The sequence below is a fragment of the Pleurodeles waltl genome, chromosome 4_1 (genome assembly GCF_031143425.1).
Source record: "Pleurodeles waltl isolate 20211129_DDA chromosome 4_1, aPleWal1.hap1.20221129, whole genome shotgun sequence".
Lineage (NCBI taxonomy): Eukaryota > Metazoa > Chordata > Amphibia > Caudata > Salamandridae > Pleurodeles > Pleurodeles waltl.
Window position 1 is genome coordinate 494,341,189 of NC_090442.1, and position 12,742 is coordinate 494,353,930.

At 44.0% G+C, this 12,742-nt stretch overlaps 1 protein-coding gene across 5 annotated transcripts in view; it reads right to left on the reverse strand.

The window, feature by feature from the left end:
* Nucleotides 1-1,482: 1,482 nt before the first annotated feature.
* NAV3 (neuron navigator 3) overlaps nucleotides 1,483-12,742 on the reverse strand; it is a 1,001,553-nt gene continuing 990,293 nt past the window's right edge. For 4 of the 5 annotated variants that reach the window (XM_069228788.1, XM_069228787.1, XM_069228786.1 and 1 more), the window contains one exon: nucleotides 1,483-3,953. In XM_069228788.1, coding sequence (XP_069084889.1) covers nucleotides 3,834-3,953 — 120 coding nt within the window. In that variant the 3' untranslated portion in view covers nucleotides 1,483-3,833. The remainder of the gene's footprint in view (nucleotides 3,954-12,742) is intronic. The other variant, XM_069228789.1, reaches the window with a different exon arrangement.

Here is a 12,742-nt window from a genome sequence, read left to right on the forward strand (position 1 = left end):
TCCACAGCCACGCCAACAGAACACCGCCGAGCTAATCACGTCCTGTGATTCTGCCCGGCGGTGATCTGTTGGCGGTGTGGTGTTGGCAGAGCTGCCCCCATGGCTCCCGTGCCCTCCCGGCGGATCGAGGGAACAGGGAAGTCGATCGTCCATTAGGGGTGGGGGGGTGTTGTGTGTTGTGTGGGTGCATGGGGGTGTGCATCTGTGTATGTAGGGGGGTGTGTGAGTGCGTGTATGCTTGCGGGGGTGTTGCGTGTTTCGGAAATGTGTGTCTGTCTGTATGTATGTATGTCTGTATGGATGTGTGCGTGAATGTGTGAATGTGTGTGTACGTGTCAGAGTGTGTGTGTGGATATTTGCATGTATGTCTGTGTGTGTGCATGTATGTGTGTTGGTGGTGCCTGCGTGCGTGTCGGGTGTGTATGTGTAAGGTAATGTCGGGGTGGGGAGGGGGGCCTTGCCACCTTTGGGGGGTGGCAGGGGTGGTGGGGGGTGTAGGGGAGGGAGTCGGGGTGGGGGTGAGGGAGACCCCTATCAGTGCCAGGGAAGGAATTCCCCGGCACTTATAGTGCTTACCGCCATGGATTTCATGGCGGTTCCTACCAGTGGAAATCCACGGCGGTAAGCCGGGTCACAATACCGGCGGCGGTATTGTCACGGCCGCCGGGCTGGAGACCCAGGTCTCCAGCCCAGCGGTCGTCTCCGCCCTAGTGGGCGGAACGGGAAAGCTGCAGAGTACCATGGCGGTAACCGCCATGGTCATAATACTAAAAAAAAGACCGCCAGCCTGTTGGCGGTCTTACCGCCACTTTAACACCGTCCGCCAGGGTTGTAATGACCCCCTCTGTGTCTAAACAATGATCACCATCTCTCTTCGCAGCCTCTATATGCATCTATTATTTCAACTCTCTCCATATATTTGTAATAAAGATTTACAAAATTTAACAAAAAAAGCATTTTCAAAGGCAAGAGGCTGTCAGAAAACATCAGACTGACTGGCTTCGGCGTCAGACAAGACCTTACTAAAAGTATGTCTATTGTATCATTCACACCGATTTTACAACCGCTCCTGAGTGCATCATGAAACAATGAACAACTCACTGCAGTCATTGTCTGACTTTACTAGGTTGTGGCATGCTATTCAGCATATCTGCACACTAAGTAGTTCCCTTCAGAGTCAGGGAATACTTTTATAAGGTGTGCTTTTTTTTTTTTTTTTTTTTTTAGAACAAAACAATATTTAAACCTTCTGGCAATGTTTCTTTGTAGATTGTTAAGTGTTCAGCAGCTTCCTCAAAAATACAATTTAGCATAAGCCATGGGAGAACATAATAGGAACTGAAAAGCCAAAGGCTGGCAGCCAACCCCAGACTTACCGGCTTTGTTAATACTTGTTTTTAGATTGGTAAAAGATTGACATTTTCACATCTGTATTGAATTAGTAAAATACATGGAGACATTTCTATGCATCAGACAGGGCAGTTTTCAATAAATAATTCCACTTTAATGTCAAAGAAATAATTTAGACGGATACAGTGTGCACATCTGCAAAAAATAGAAGCAAGCTGGTTTACAAGCGAGGTAACGCAAAACCCATAGAAAATACATCATCCAGTTTAATCTGCTGACACGAAATACTTATCATAAGGGCTTTACAAAGACTACAAAATATTTCGGATGATTTATTTCACTGTTTCTGTCTATTTACATGATATGTTACATCAAAAATGTACAAAATATAAAATGTTTACAGACAAATGTTTCACAAACAAGTTTTTTTTATTTGTAAACTATGTGGACTCACTGAGATGTATTGCGGGGAGTGGTAAATGGTAATGTTCAGTATTTGACAAGGCTCACGGGTATTTCAGATATTTGCCAAACATGAGTTACTGTTGTGTTATCTAAGCTGAAGAAAGTATATGGACTTTAATTCCATTTGACAAGATGCTACAGTACATGCTTAAAGTTGGCGAACATTTGCATTAGGACAAGAGCACCGTGAAGGGACCTTTGAGTCAGGGAAACAGGTCAGTTCTGGAGAGAACAGCAATTAAATGCATCTCTTGTATACAGAGTGCCAGCAAGGTGGCATCTTGAAGGTTAGTAGCACCAATTCACACCACTAGGATTGTATACGCACCACATTTTAGGTTTCTACCCAATGCTACATCCCTTCAAACAGTGTATGTTTTGCAGTTAATCTCTGCAGGCCTCAGTGTATCCAGTTGTACAATGGTCAGTTGTTTTCATGCAACCTGTTTAAAGCCTGCTACAAAACTGTTGAAGTTGTTCGTAAATACACCGACTCCACATACAAAGTCGAAGCATGCTAATCAAAGCACTGGCAGCGTCTGCATAGTCATAACAAATATAAGTACAGGGCAAACACTGCACATAACAAAGCCTTTTGAGGGATGAATTTTGAATGTTTTCCTATTTTACAGGGGATCTCAGCCATGTAAACACCCATATGGTAAAATACAATTTTGCTTTGTTCGTTTCTTAAATATGTGCAACCCTTTGTTTAATTCTGTTTTAACTACAATAAACCTACCCAGTATATTGTGCAAAACCACCCAAGTTTACAGTTAAAAATTCTTCTGCTTTATATTCCAGACTTGAAATCACTGTTTCCTTGGTGCTCAAATCCTCGAGTTAGCAATCAAAACAACATGCTTAAAACTATTTTCTTTCTTAAGAAAAAAAAGGTTGTGCTCATGCTGTATCAACTGCATCCGGCAGCGCTGGGTTTTGCCCACCTTTCTCAGCTTTTCAAATCATAGAAACAGTGACTTGTGAGTTAGGGGTCTGCATGGTGAGCGAGACCCGAATGTGCACTGTTTTATAGCAACTGCCAATTCACTGTTTAATTCTTTATGACATCACCATATCTGGGAATGAGGCTATTGTGTAACTGACTATGTCAACGAAATGGAAAGTAAAGAAAAACAGTGCAAAAGTACCAACTGGTTCCGTAGTAGTGTTTGAATGTTAAACTGTTCAAGAAATCTGTCTTAAGGCATTGAAACAGCACCATTATAAATGTGTTCCTTATAAGCACCGACAAAGGCTCAAACGAATGAAGCCCTATTAAGCCTCGTGCCAGTGTTCTTTAATAACTGGTATCAAACTCGTGTTAAGGTGTGTGATAAGCTCCTCAAACAACCCTTTTGGGAAAAACAACTCTGTAACAAAAGGTGACCAACACACGAAAAACATCATTGGAGCACACTGACTGTGGAAAATGGCAGTTATTTAACATTGGCACTTCACCTGCATCTGGCAGCAGTAGTACGTTCCTGGCGCCCGCACAAGACTAGTTTGTGCTTCTTTGTATTAAATTAATTTTAGGATGTGGGACAGATAGCAGTTGCGCCACCAGAGACGTGCGACCAGCACCACGTGGCACAAAAGGACTATCAGAAAAGCAGCCAGAGGCCTAACGGCGCGGTACTGCTTAGCAGCACTCAAGAGCAAACTAACAAATTACCGAGGTTTGTGCTGTAACCCTTTATCAAAGAGAAAGACGGAGGAAAAGCAATTCCATTTTGGCCATAACATGTGCAATCTTCTTTTTTGTTTCCCTTCCATAGGGTACTTTCCATTTGGCAAAAAGAGTCTCGCCGTTCTCCAGTTGTGTCGAGAATTCTTATAAAGTCACAGAATTCAAGCTTTTCCTCTTAAATTGCAGTGCTCTTCTGGTCACTATAACATATAAGTCCGTGCTCACCAACAGCAAACTGCCCTTCTCCTGAGACCCTGGGGTGTTCTTTTACTCGTTTTTCGGACAAAGGTTCTCGGATAAATCAGTGTCAACCATGCCCCCCCCCTTAAAGAGTTGATTCAAGAGAGGAGTCCAAAATCTCATCATGATGGCTGGTACCATCGCTATCACAGCTTTGCGCACCCGAGAAACTGGCTGCTTCCTGGAGTCTCATCAACATATTCATCTGCAAAAAGAAAAAAAGAGAGACACTTTTAATAATCAATGGTATCTGGTATTAAAGTACAATGATCATAATCAAAATAATGCATTCGATATAACACCTGGATTAAATGGACACACATTTTTTAAGTGACTGATTGTAAATGGTGTAATCATAATTTGATGACAGACATTATTTTGTGAGTGCCAGGTTGTGGTGGATAGAGACGGCCATGTGCGACTACAGCGCCTTTGACTCATGACCCAAAACACTGATTCACATACCCCAAAGTGTACAGAAAAAATAAATAGTAGGACATCCTGTCCCATAACATTGGGTTGTTTTTTTACATTTAATAAGTGCTGACGTTTGATTGGGGACAGGTAATGATTTCATGTCTCATGTCTGAGAAACTGTAATTCAAAACCCAATTTAATGCCAAAATTGGATTTTAAGTTACAATTTTGACAATGGCACTTTTAGAATGTTGACATTTTCCTGGCCTATTTGGTGACTGCAGCCTGTTCTTAGAACACATGACTGGGTGTAGTTGGATTATTGTTAATTTCTCCAGACAGCCACAAAACCAGGAGATTAGGTATGCATGGACATGCTATCACTGGCAGGATGGGGAGGCAGAGCAGGGAACAGCCCCACTTGCAACTTAATAGGATGCGGACGGCCTTCACACATAGGACTTGACATCAATGCATTGTTCATGTAGCCAGACTGGAGGCAGGGCAGGGGAGGCAGGAAACTTAAAGCACTTTAAAGGGAATTCCCTAAAAATATCTCCTACTTCGAAGAGGGCATCAGGTATAAAAATAGGACCCTCAGACCAACTCTTCAGTTTACATTCTGGACCTACAGAAGGACTCTGAGAGAACTGTCTGATGCTCTGTAGTCCAAGGGAATGCTTTGCTGCATCTGAAAGGGCTGCTTTGCTACCTAGAGCCTGCCTTGAACCTTCAGAGGCCTGCCCTGCTGCTGGAGCCCTGTTCCCCCACTTGAAACCAGGACTACCAGAATGACTCCAAGAGCTACTTGGCTGGCCTCCTGATCAGAGCCTCAGGGATAGAAAAGGCTTCAACTATCTTGGACCTGCACCTGGACCCACCCTAGTGAGTCCTATCCCCCTGACCAAGTGTTGCCCCTCCATTCCCGGACCCTTGGTGATTGAGATTAAGAAACCTTTTGGCTAAAAACTGCTGTTAACTGCTATGAGAACCAATAGGAAACTGGCACCAACCAACTCATCTCTCTGCCCAAGATGCATTGCCAGTTAGCCTGACTTTGCAGCAGCTCCCACTACATTCTATTCTACACCCGCAAATCCTGTTCAGCAGCCTTCATCAAAGGGGTACTGGGCCTTGTGGAACTCTCGTTGACTACATTCTAAAGTTTCATCCCGATGGAGGTTGAAATATAGAAATCTTCACCACCACTTGGTCCAGCGACTTCCGGACAATGATGATGCCCCTTCCTTGGATACTGCCTATAGCTTTGCCCTGCTGATGTTCTACCTTCTGAGAACATTTTTTTTAAAATTACTTCTAAGTCCAAATGTAACAGCCAAACAGATCCAATCCACCTTTTGTATCCGACTCGTGCTCCATCTCCGTCGCCCATATTTTTCAACTTTGACACAGTCTCGTGCAACTAGATGTCTGCGGTTTGCACTCTCAACTTTTAGGTATAACTCATGTTCTACTGCTTGGAATGTCGTTGTTGTAGTGTACAATAATGTATTATAACTTACTCTATTTGTCCAGATTGGCGTGGGACTTTCCTTGTGTCGTCTTCTCACTTTATTACTGTTTGTGTGATGCATAAATACTTAACAATTGTCTCTAAGTTAAGCCTGACTGCTTTTGTGCCAAGCTATCAGAAGATTAAGCCCAGGTTAATTTGGTGACTTTTGTTGTTCAGCCTGACAGGGATGGTTAACAACCCACTCTAATAGGAACCCAATTTCTAACAGTAATTAATAGAAAGGGATGAGCCTTGGTGGACTCCACAGATCAGATTAGAGGCTGAGGAGGTATAGGGGCCAGGCTGACAACCTGTGTGTGGCCTGTAAGGAAGGAGCTGATCCACTGAATAGCAGTTCTTCATATTCTGGTGTATTGAAGGTGCTGGATAAGGATTGTGTGGCAGATGGTGGGAGATAGTATGGTTGCGGAGAGGTCAAGAAAGATGAGAGACATGGTGTCTCCATTGTCCCCGATTGAGCAGATGTCAGTGGCACTGGTGAGGACAGTCTGGGTGCTGTGATTAAGTCTGAATCCAAATTGAGAAGGCACCAGGAAGCAGTTATCACTGAGGTAGCTGGTTAGTAGTTTGTTGATGAAATGTTGCTGATCTTTCGAAGCGCAGGATATGAGGGAGATGGGTCTGCAATTTGCCTGATTCTCCAGTTATGCTGAAGGTTTTCACAGTAGCAGCAGAATGGTTGTGTGTTTCCAGGTGTCCGAGAAGGTGGTAGTGGTGACAGAGTCATTGAGAATCAGCGTCAGGGTGGTGTATATGAGCCTGAGCCCTTTGGTAAGAATGAAGGCAAAGTGCGAGCTAGGGCCCAAGGGTGCTCCTGAGTTGATAGAGTGCATGTGGCAGCAGTTTTTCAGAGGGGTGATGGTGGGCCAGAAGGTCAGGGCAGTTTCTAGTGAATTCTTCCGTAGAAGGACTGCCAGAAAGGAGAGGTTGGATAAGGGTGCAAAGCTGTTTATTGTGCTTATCTTGTTGCTGAAGTTTTGAGGGTAGCTGTGAAGGAGTGATGGTCATGGAGCTGACAGGGGGTGAGGGTAGGGTGAATTCCATCACTACGGAAAACAAAATTGAACTCCTTCACTTTTTGAGTAAATCCAGTGTGTTCACATCTTCTAGGAGGTTATCAATGCGGTCATCCAAGTGGAATTGAGGTCATCAAAAAGAGTGAAGGAGCTGGAGTTGAGCAAGAGAAAGAAGATGGTGTCTGTGATGGTGTTGTCCAAGTTGGCTCTTGGTATGAGATGTCAATAGAGTAGAGCTCCTCCTAGGGTTGTAGTGTCTGAGATGCTGTGTTTTGAAAGCCAGGTGTTGGAGGTGGTCGTAGGGGGTTGATGAGGTGGGGAAGCAGTGGATGTTTTGCGATTCCTCCTCCAGATTTGCTGGTTCTGACCTATTGTCTAATCTTGTAGCCGGAAGGAATGGCTGTTTGAGCCAGGTCTTGGAAAGGAAGAGTAGGTCTGGAAAAAGCCCATGCTGGAGGTCTCAGATTTCAAATTAGTGTTTGATGAGCAAGCAGGTGTTGAGGAGAGCACAGGTCAGTGCGGGGTAAGTGTTGGTCGGGGCAGTGGCCTGTGAGGCAGGTTTGCATATGTTGGGACGGAAAGGAATGTGATTGGGAGAGGTGCAGGAGAAGGCAGTGTATGTAAATGCACACAGTGCTCGCTGGGAAGGCTCGGCTGCACAACAGGGATGGGTGCCACCTGTTGAAAGCAACAGCAGAGTACCATCTTGGGCTGTGATAGGTGGAGGGGGCAACAGGGGACCTATAGTTAGGTGTGGATGGGCACCAACAGGCTTTCAGTTAGTGTACCTGCTGAGCATCCACAACTAAGAAGGTCTGGGAAAGAGGAGGAGATCCTGGGGTGGCGATCAGACCAGGAGCATGTGCATGAGCAGTGGTAAAATGCAGGAGGTGGGAAGCCGCAGTGTAAAGGAACAGGTTGGGGTGTGGCACAGAGGGCAAAAATGCTAAAGGAGATTGAAAAAGTAAAGACAGAGCAAGAGATGTATAGTCTGAAAGTGGTGACAAGAGAAACAAGCAGATAAAAAGGAGGCAGAGTGAAAAAGCAAAACCAGAGGCGCAAACAGAGGCAAAAAGTTGTGTGGCAAGAGGGGGAAAAGAGGGAACAGAAACGTCTCAGTGAGAGTGAGAGAATCAAATAAAAAGTGATTTGAGTGGAAAGCGTGAGCAATACAAGGCAAGAAGCAATGGAAAGAAAGGAAAAAGTGTCAGACAGTGGCAAAAAAGCACAAAAGACGCAACGGTGCAAAGTGTCAAGAGAAAAGGCAAAAAGCGCAAACAGGGAAAGGGAGAAAGTGGCAAGGAAAAAGGCAGAGCGCAAAGAGGCAGAGGAGAAGAAGAGGCAGAAATGAGAAAAAGGTGGGAGACAGAGGCCTCGGATTGATGTAGCACAGCGGAAGCATTGCGCGCCAGGGCATGGTGTGGCCTAAAGGCCAAGGTAACAGGCAAGGCAATCAGGGAGGGCCAAGCAGCACCCTCCCAATATATGAATAATTGATTAACAACAATTATGGGCCAGATGTACAAAAAAGTTGGAATTGCGATTCCTAATGTAAAACTTACAACTAGTACATAGTGATTCCTACTGGGTCATAAATCGACCTTTCTTATAAATATTAATGAGGCAGGTCACAGTTTTTTGACCCAGTAGGAATGAGGATGACCACAAGGATGGTGGCCTTCTGGGGACCGCAGAGCACCATGTTTGTGACTGTTTTTCAAAAAAGCATATATATATGTTTTTTTAACAGCAGCCCATTTTCCTTAAAAGTAAACAGGATGCATTTAAAAAACAAACATGAAACAGTTAACTTTCATTTATTAATAGCAGGCAATGGTCTGTTGTACCCTTGCTTGCTCTTAAAATCTTTTAATTTTATTTTAACATTCTTAAAGGGAGAAGGGTTCCATGGGGATTCCTTCCCTTTCGCAACTGTGTTACCATTTCCTGCGAGGCGATTGTATTTGATAGCAAAAAATCAATTTAACCCATTCAGATTCAGTATTTGGAAGGGACACTCGAAACATGTCCCTTTGAAACACCCTTAACATGTTACTGAATTGCAATTTGTGACTTATACATACAAAAATGATTGTTTCCATTTGCAAATGAGCTGATTCGCAGAATTGGCCTGTTTGCGATGACATAATAGTTTTGCATATATGGCCCTACAGTGTTTCCTTACCTCCCAAGTATTGGTATAACATGGACTGTGTTTCTGTGTGCATGGGATGAATCCCTATGATTTTGAATATGGAAAGAAGGAGGGGCCTGTTAGAAATGGGGTCTTTGGTTGGCAGTCAGGTTAACCCCTGTCCAAGCAAGAACCCTCACTCTAGTCAGGGTAAAAGAGAATCACCCTCAACTAATCCCCGCTCACCCCCTTGGTAGCTTGGCACGAGCAGCAGGCTTAACTTCAGAGTCCTAGGTGTAATGTATTTGTACCAACACACACAGTAATTCAATGAAAACACTACAGTATGACAACACAGGTTTAGAAAAATAGAAAATATTTGTCTAAACAAAACAAGACCAAAACGACAAAAAAGCCACAATACACAAGTCAAGTTATCAATTAAAAAGTAAAAAGAGTTTTCATGTAGTTTTAAACACAATGCTAGTGCTGTTAGCGTGAAAACGTACCAAAGTGTGTCAAAAATAACCCTGCACGGGCGAGTGTGCATCAAAAAGGGCTTGTCATGCGTTGATATCACTCACGAGCGAGACCTTGCGTTGTTTCTTTTTCAGTCGGGTCGGTGTTCGCCGTTTCTTCTCTCCGCAGTAGAGAGATGCATCGATTCAAACTGCACTCTCGGGTCCGGGCAGGCCTTGCGTCATTTTTGCACGCCCAGCGATGTTTGCATCAGAAATCCTGCCGCACGATGATCTGAAAGCCATGCAGCGCGGAATGCGATCTCACCGGTCTCCGGCAGTGATGCTGCGCGTCGTTTCTCCAGCCACGGGCGTCGATCTTCCAGTCACGTTGCACGCAAGCATCAATTTTCAGCTGCAAAGCCAGCAGCGCGTCAATTTTTAAGCCGCAGTTAGTAGTTGCGTTGATCTTTTCCCCGCACCGCGGTCGGTGCGTGGATTTCTCACTCTTGGGCTGCCAGCTTCTCCTTCCAGGGTACCAGGATCTTGGTGGGCACCACTTAGCAGAGTAGAAGTCTCAGCAGAGGCTCCAGAGAATTCTTTGCTGTTCCTGAGACTTCAAACAACAGGAGGCAAGCTCTAAATCAAGCCCTTGGAGAGTTCTTCACAAGAAGGAAGGCAACACAAAGTCCAGTCTTTGTCCTCTAGCACAGGCAGAAGCAGCAATTGCAGGACAGCTCCACAAAGCACAGTCACAGGGAGGGAAGCTCTTCTTCCTCCGCTCTTTAGCTCTTCTCCAGGCAGAGGTTCCTCTTGGATTCCAGAAGTGTTCTAAATTCTGTGGTTTTGGGTGCCATTCTTATACCCATTTTGCCCTTTGAAGTAGGCTTACTTCAAAGGAAATTCTCTCTTGATTGTGAAATCCTGCGTTGCCCAGGCCAGGCCCCAGACACACACCAGGGGATTGGAGTCCGCATTGTGTGAGGGCAGGCACAGCCCTTTCAGGTGTGTGACCACCCTCCCTCCTAGCACAGATGGTTCATCAGGATATGCAGGCTACACCCCAGCTCCTTTTCTATCACTGTCTAGTGACAGGTGGAACCAGCCTCACTTTCTAAAAGTGGCACTGTCAAACACACAATCTTAAAACCAACTTTACTAAAACATGTATTTTTAAATTGTGAGCTCAGAGACCCCATACCCCACATGTCTATCCGCTCCCAAAGGGAATCTACACTTTAATCAGATTTAAATGTAGCCCCCATGTTAACCTAGAAGAGGGACAGGCCTTGCAACAGTGAAAAACAAATTTAGCAGTATTTTACAGTCACAACATATAAAACACATTACTATATGTCCTACCTTAACCGTACACTGTACCCTGCCCTTGGGGCTACTTAGGGCCTACCTTAGGGGTGTCTTACATGTAAGAAAAGGGAAGGTTTAGGCTTGGAAAGTGGGTACAGTTGCCAAGTCGAATTTACAGTTTAAAACTGCACACATAGACACTGCAGTGGCAGGTCTGAGCCATGTTTACAGAGCTACTCATGTGGGTGGTACAACTAGTGCTGCGGGCCCACTAGTAGCATTTGATTTACAGGCCCTGGGCACCTCCAATGCACTGTACTAGGGACTTACTAGCAAATCAAATATGCCAATCATGGATGGCCCAATTACATACACATTTTGTATAGGAGCACTCGCACTTTAGTACTGGCTAGCAGTGGTAAAGTGCCTAGAGTAACAAAAACATCAGAAACAGAGTCCAGCACACATCAACAACCTGGAAAACAAGAGTCGAAAAGTTAAGGGAGAGTATACCAAGGATGAAAAGTCTAACAGGGCCACAGTTTTTTGGCTGCAAATCATGATGCACAAAATGACATGGTTTCTGTTGTGTTATATACTAAACCACTTCTGTGATTTAGATATGGCTATCATTCTCACAAAAGCGGTTTTACGAATCATTTTGCATCAATTTAAGAAAGGAGAGTGAAAGGTGTTGCCATCCTACTTATGATTTCCAATGGTATGTGTAGTATTGAATGAGTTATGAATTACAGAATCCCTTTGGCTCCAGAAGGACACTGCTGAACTGTGACATAAATGTTAGAACGTAGTGAAGTTAATGCAGGTTTAGAATATTGAGTGTGCGGTTACACGCGGCTGAATAAAGACATGTAATACCCATCTCTGTGTGTGGCGTAGTTATTGGTGAGTAACCAGCCTTGGAAAGACGGTCTGACAATGTAATAGCTGATAAGTAACCCAAAGTTTGACAATGCTCTCCCAGAGAGTTTGCCATGGTCCAAACTGCTCATGCATGCCACATTGACATCTGGTGTATCTGGAGTCGAAGTACAGCCAGTGTGAAGCAGATGAAGATAAAGAAAGCTTCACTGAGAAGTCTACACATCAGAGGCTAGGAACTTACTTGCAAGGCCATAAAGAGAGGTATCTCTCTACTATGTAATGTAAAGCTATACATCATACAGAGTGATAATACTAAAGGCAGATATAACCAGGTTTTCAAACTGCAGCATACAGCAACAGTAAATTGCAAAATAATGCTGTGATCAGAAGCGCTGTGAGGCAGATGTGAACCAGGTGTCAAAAGCACAAAACAATGCCTGGAAACACAGCAATTCAGATACAAGAAAAGGTCATCTGCTTACAAGAAACAACAACAAAAAGACTTATCTTACAGTAGCACTGGGACGTGGCCAAATGAGACGTGCCCAGGGTTGTGCCTAAGGAGCCGTCCATGTCTGAAGAGTTGACTGGAAGATTAAAAAGCTGTTCTTCCAATGGAGACAAAGAAAGAGGCCACGTTTCCAGCAGTTATCAAATATGACCCAGAGGCCAGCATGTCGCAAGGCCTCAGAGATGGTGTGCATGAGCAAGTTCACCAAGACAGCCAAGCGGAGTTGGAAAGAACTCTATTTTCAGTGTCAGCCAATTCCATAAACAGTTATAATGCTGCCTTTCTGAAACCACAACCTCCATTTGATACTACCAAAAAGCAAAATATTGGCAAAAGATGGACTGCTTGGATAGAGAGATTTGATGATTTTATTTATGCTCCAGAAGAAAGAGATAAAACAAGGGTTAACAAATACCTCAAGAATCTGGTGAAGGTGTAAATTAAATCATAAAGAAAATGCCACAAGCTGATGAAGTTACATACCGTCAAATTAAAGAAGCCTTGATCCAATACCAAATGTAGATTACAAAAGTTACATTTTCAGTCAAGAATGACTGAGAGTTTGTGAAACCATAGACAAATGTGTTGAGAAACTTGATACACTCATCAAACACAGTAGGTTTAATTAATGTAATGATGAGGAAGCAATATGTCCATGAGTTACTAACAGATACCTGTCAGAGTCATTCAGATGATGGTGCTTAGAGAAACTCTTGGGGCCTTCATTA